We start from the raw sequence: 4,902 nt of genomic DNA, 5'->3' as shown, positions 1-4,902 counted from the left end.
TTACTATTTCCTTTAAAATGTTCATAAATTTTTTTAAAAGATGAAATAAGATTTAATAAATAAAAGTTACATTAAAAAAAAAATCATAATTTAAACAAGTGCATTCATTGTTAGTTAATATGAACATATTAAAAATTATATAACATTTTTAGTTGGGTCACACATTTTTAATTGTGCAACTCTTATTCATGATAAGGTTTATATAACATTTCCAACAAAAACAGAAAAACAAAAAGGTTTAATATGCCAGCAGCCCAGTTACTTTTATCCCAGCCCATTTCGCAGCAGCCCAAATGCCAAATCCCAACTCCAACCTAATTCCCTATTTCTTTATATCTCCACCGCCGTTTATTTTCTTTTCTTATATTTGTTTTTGTCTTCTTTCTTCTTACGTCCCCCGCCTTCTCTTTTCCCGTGTCTCCAAAACCCACCCAAATCACCTCTGTTTTTCTCTCCGTTTTTCTATCTTCCTGTTCTCTGGTTCTTACTCTTTCTCTCTCTAGTTCTCTATCCTTGGCTCTCTCTCCCTCCCGATCTTTCTCTATTTTCCCCTTCAAAGTTGCAGATCTTCATCCACTTCAATTGGGGTCGATTGTGTTTAATGTGGAGGTTCTATTTGGTTTGACAGTGTTGGTTCAATTGGGTTTGACGTGGTGGTTCAATAGGGTGGCGGGTGTGGTGCTCGCCTGAAAACACAGATCCTGAAAATATAGAAAACGACTTTTGGGTGTTTTCAGTCATGAAGGCATAAATTTGGAGTAGTGTTTTTATTTATTATTATTATTTTTTTCTGGTATGAAACTGGAATTCCATTAAAACCCCACAGCAAAAGCTAGAGCGCATTCAGATTACGAGTGTATTTCGAAAAGTTCCTATTTTTCCGATATATCCGAAATTTTGGAATCGTAATAAGATTTGAAATTCCGAATTTTTTCGGATTGGAATTGAAAGTTTGGAATTCGGAACACTAGTTTTCGATCCGTTCCTGCCCTAAATATGTTCTTCCATATAGTGTTGGAAAGAAACATGCAGCTTCATCCTCGTCACTTTGGTCGTAATCTCCGTGAAAATCTTGTGGCCAAGCTCATGAAAGATGTTGAAGGCACTTGCAGGTTCCCCCTCCTCTTCTTCTTCTTATTAAATACAATATAACCCTTGTGATTTTCTTTTGCTTTTTTTTTGGTTGCCTTGTAGCCCTGCGAAATTTAAATATGAGGAAAGCTTAAACCTTTCGATTCTCTTTCTTCTTTTCACTTTATTTGCTACATACTTATTTAGGAACGGAACCCCTTATCTGTTCGATTATGCTCTAAACTTGGGTAAACAAAAACAAACCGAAAACTGAATTTTGTCAGTCCTTATGTAGATGCATTAACGTTAAATACATTGAAGTTTGACCCAATATTAATTTATAGATAAATCCCAGATCACATTGAGTTTGTTGAGGGGGGACACTCATCACTGGTTCTTGTTCAGTTTTGTCTTTGTGAAAGCTCGTACCTTAGCCAATATAAGCTCCAGTACGTCATGTATTTTGCATTAGTATGACTCCTTCTGTATAATTAATACTAGTCAAATTCCATTTTTAGTCACTTTATAATTGAATTTCACCAAGTTCTTCTGCTCAAGTTTAACTTTCAAGTGCTTTAGCTTTGAAAAACCAAGTATATGGTAAATGTTCTTCGCTGTTTTTGCTACATGATGGGATAGATAAAACAGTTGGTATATTTTCATCTTTTGTGCAGTGGTCAACATGGGTTTGTGGTTGCAATTACGGGCATAGAAAACATTGGGAAGGGGCTGATTCGCGATGGAACAGGGTTTGTCACATTCCCTGTGAAGTACCAGTGTGTTGTTTTCAGACCATTCAAAGGAGAGATCTTAGAAGCTGTTGTTACTATGGTGAACAAGGTATGATTTCCTCTTTTACCTATCAAGGTGATGGCATCAATATTCTTACTTTGTTTTTTCAAGCACTTGTATTCTTTATACTAAATGCGGAAAATATGTAATGGCATCTGAATTCTTATAGATGGGATTTTTTGCTGAGGCTGGTCCCGTTCAAATCTTTGTTTCAAACCATGTAAGTATCTGCCATTGTTTATTCTGAGCAGTGATAAGCTTTTATCCATATCTTGTTAGCAAATTTTGTATTGTATGAAGTTATAAGTTTGGCAAGGACTAAGGCGGGTTGCATTGTTGCTATTGTGTGTGTTTCTCTTTGCCTTCTATTTTCCCCCCTTCCTTGAAAAGAACCATTTCTACTCAACTTTTTTAATAAAGTGCCACCTCTAAAGAATCATATACTTTTGGCCTTTAGGTTAGTAAATGTTGCATCTTTCTTTATAACATAGTCATTATTTTGTCTTTTGCTAACATAGTCAATGTTGTATCCTAATTGTATATAAGCAGTAGTCTACTAGTCATATATATGAGAAAATTTCTATGTAAGTTGAAGTTCAATGAGAGTTATACTTTTTCAACTTCTTTAACTTATACTATAGGTTACTGGTTTTTGGAGTTTGAAGTGCTCCTCTCTTGTACCTTCTGAGTCATGGATTCAAATATCATATCATAATGGTTATATCTTACATATAGAGTATATGTTAACGTCCTCATCTTGTGTTGTAGTTGATACCGGATGATATGGAGTTCCAATCTGGAGATATGCCAAATTATACAACATCAGATGGATCAGTATGCTTCAGTTTCACCTGATTCTCTAAAGAGTAGTTGTTTCATTTCTAGCTTAGTTTATATGGTTAAATTGATCTTTTGTTATTTTGTAGGTTAAGATTCAGAAAGATAGCGAAGTTCGGTTAAAGATAATTGGAACCCGAGTAGATGCTACAGAAATTGTATGCAGTCACTCTGTTTTCTTTTCACTTAGTGATTCTTTAATTTGTCTTTGTTGTTTCCATTTTCCTTGTGCTGTCCATGTGATTTGGAAAAGGGAGTAAAGTCATCCAAGGAATGGTCCTTTTAATTGTTCCTCAATTAATCAGTGCCATGTTTTGAATTTTCAACACTAAATCAAACTGAACGGTGGAGTGATGGGATGATCATATCCTGGATTTCCATGAATCTCTTACTTGTTTGATCCTGGTTAGCTGCCATAGTCAGTTTTTGACACACTTGGTCTCTTAGAACCGCCTGACAAAAGGCTCTTTTGTACAGCAGGGCTAGCATAGTGCAATTTGGATTCATTTTGTTTGCTTCTGATACTAGTTCTCCCTCTGTTTTGCAGTTCTGCATTGGTACAATAAAGGATGATTTCTTGGGTGTGATAAACGATCCTGCGACTGCTTAGTGAAGTTGGGAGTTCTGCACGCATGATTGGCTTTTGCCTGTTTGCCTTGTGGTTCTGTTGAATAGCTCAGTAGCGTGGATTTTTTGTTTTTAATTGGGGAAGCTTTTACCCATGCTTGTAATCCTATCCTTCATTTCCATGAGTGTAATATAATAATTCTGCCCTTATATTTTCATCTTATTTCTCCTCACAACATTCTTATCTCATTTGTACGTTTCTTTTTTTGTTGGTCTGATTTGTGTTCTAAAGGATGAACTATGACAAAAGATATAAGTTCTCAAATGGCAACCAATGAGTTGTTTAACCTTCAAGTAAAGGAACTGCACAAACATGGAAAATCCCATCTCTGCCCTTTCTGTTTTGTTATGGAGGAATTGGCTTTTCTGTTTGGCACCAAAATTTGGAGAAGCAAAGGAAAAGGAAAATGGTTGCATAACCGGTTGAGGTTGGACGACCGAGCCGAAATACGGCGGATGCAGTTGCAGGATACCATAGCCGTCGGCAACCGCAACCGACCGATATTTATATATTAAAATATATTTTTAATACACCTGCCGAAGAAACTAGAGGTTGAGATCGTCTCTGAATTTCCTCCTCTCCCCCCCCCCCCCCAAGCCAGGCCAAAAAAAGGAGAAGAAGAGAAACAGAGAGAGAAGAGAGAAGCAACAAAAGAGGAAGAAAATCGAAAGGGGATAAAATTGCTTTCCCTCCGCCTCCTTTTGCATTTTGTTCTGGCTCCAGATCCTGCAAGTCACTTGAGTCGCTCTTTAGTCTGCGGGCTAGTAACATCATCTGCATTAGTGCCATATTTAACATTGTCCTCAAGAGCTTCAACTGTTGAACACACTCTGCCATCCTTACACTTGAAGTGGCATAATCACGTTTTCAGAGTTTGTCTAGTTTGTACAATTTGTGTGATGTTTATGTGAATCTTGCGCTAACATGTCCGTATTTTCTGAACTTTATTGTTAGTCTGACTCTGCATTTAGTAACTTAATGCTAACGTAATGAATTTGCAGCTTATTGGCGTTCCTGATCAAGCTGAAAAAGATGAGGTTGTTAAATCAGTGATGGATTTGAAGAGTGCTGAAATTGAAGAAGGTTACACCATGGATGCTGTTGCATCTCGCCAGGTTGAGACTTTAAAGTTTTTTTATTATTATATGTAGTAGATATACCAGGTGGAAAGAGCTTTCTGCTAGGTTGTTTAATTTCATCTTTAAATTATTTCTCTGGTGGGCTGCTTTGCAGGGTCTTTTAATGGATGTGAGAGATAAGCTTCTTTTTGTACCAGAATATGCTGGTAATATTAAGGAAAAGATCCCACCTAAATCTTCCCTACGAATCCCTTGTGCTTGGTTGCCAGGTGCTCTTTGCCTCCTTCAAGAGGTACAGATTTGTCTTTGTACAATCTACTTAGTCTAACATAGATTTTTGTGGCTTAGTGTTTAGCCTTCAGCCTTCAGCCTTTCAGGCTCTTTTTTTCTTCTTTAAAGAAAAATAAATATTGTTAAACACTAATTTAAGAGGGATTGAATTCTTTACAGAATTTGATTGCTACAGTTTGTCGTGAAACTCATTTTTTCACCCAT

At 36.5% G+C, this 4,902-nt stretch overlaps 2 protein-coding genes across 2 annotated transcripts; both read left to right on the top strand.

Annotated features, from left to right (window-relative positions):
• Window positions 1–365: 365 nt before the first annotated feature.
• NRPB7 (DNA-directed RNA polymerase II) lies at window positions 366–3,516 on the top strand. The gene is made up of 6 exons (XM_021962611.2): window positions 366–1,112; window positions 1,746–1,911; window positions 2,033–2,083; window positions 2,632–2,697; window positions 2,790–2,858; window positions 3,248–3,516. The coding sequence occupies exons 1-6, from the start codon at window positions 997–999 to the stop codon at window positions 3,308–3,310; spliced, it is 531 nt and encodes a 176-aa protein (XP_021818303.1). The 5' UTR covers window positions 366–996; the 3' UTR covers window positions 3,311–3,516.
• Window positions 3,517–4,079: 563 nt separating this feature from the next.
• On the top strand, window positions 4,080–4,902 carry LOC148294964 (plastid division protein CDP1, chloroplastic-like). Its single transcript, XM_088251748.1, has 3 exons — window positions 4,080–4,200; window positions 4,330–4,443; window positions 4,562–4,902. The coding sequence occupies exons 2-3, from the start codon at window positions 4,381–4,383 to the stop codon at window positions 4,733–4,735; spliced, it is 237 nt and encodes a 78-aa protein (XP_088107874.1). The 5' UTR covers window positions 4,080–4,200; window positions 4,330–4,380; the 3' UTR covers window positions 4,736–4,902.

The sequence above is a fragment of the Prunus avium genome, chromosome 4 (assembly GCF_965620075.1).
Source record: "Prunus avium chromosome 4, drPruAviu1.hap1.1, whole genome shotgun sequence".
Classification (NCBI taxonomy): domain Eukaryota; kingdom Viridiplantae; phylum Streptophyta; class Magnoliopsida; order Rosales; family Rosaceae; genus Prunus; species Prunus avium.
The sequence above is the reverse complement of the archived record's forward strand: the minus strand, read 5'-3'. Positions and strand labels throughout refer to the sequence as shown.

Excerpts from the sequence above, each read along its gene's own strand:
- NRPB7 (XM_021962611.2), top strand. The coding sequence starts at position 997 with ATGTTCTTCCATATAGTGTTGGAAAGAAACATGCAGCTTCATCCTCGT. Across the intron at positions 2,698-2,789 it reads ATACAACATCAGATGGATCA|GTTAAGATTCAGAAAGATAG; the intron begins GTATGCTTCAGT and ends GTTATTTTGTAG. Across the intron at positions 2,859-3,247 it reads GAGTAGATGCTACAGAAATT|TTCTGCATTGGTACAATAAA; the intron begins GTATGCAGTCAC and ends TCTGTTTTGCAG.
- LOC148294964 (XM_088251748.1), top strand. The coding sequence starts at position 4,381 with ATGGATTTGAAGAGTGCTGAAATTGAAGAAGGTTACACCATGGATGCT. Across the intron at positions 4,444-4,561 it reads ATGCTGTTGCATCTCGCCAG|GGTCTTTTAATGGATGTGAG; the intron begins GTTGAGACTTTA and ends GCTGCTTTGCAG.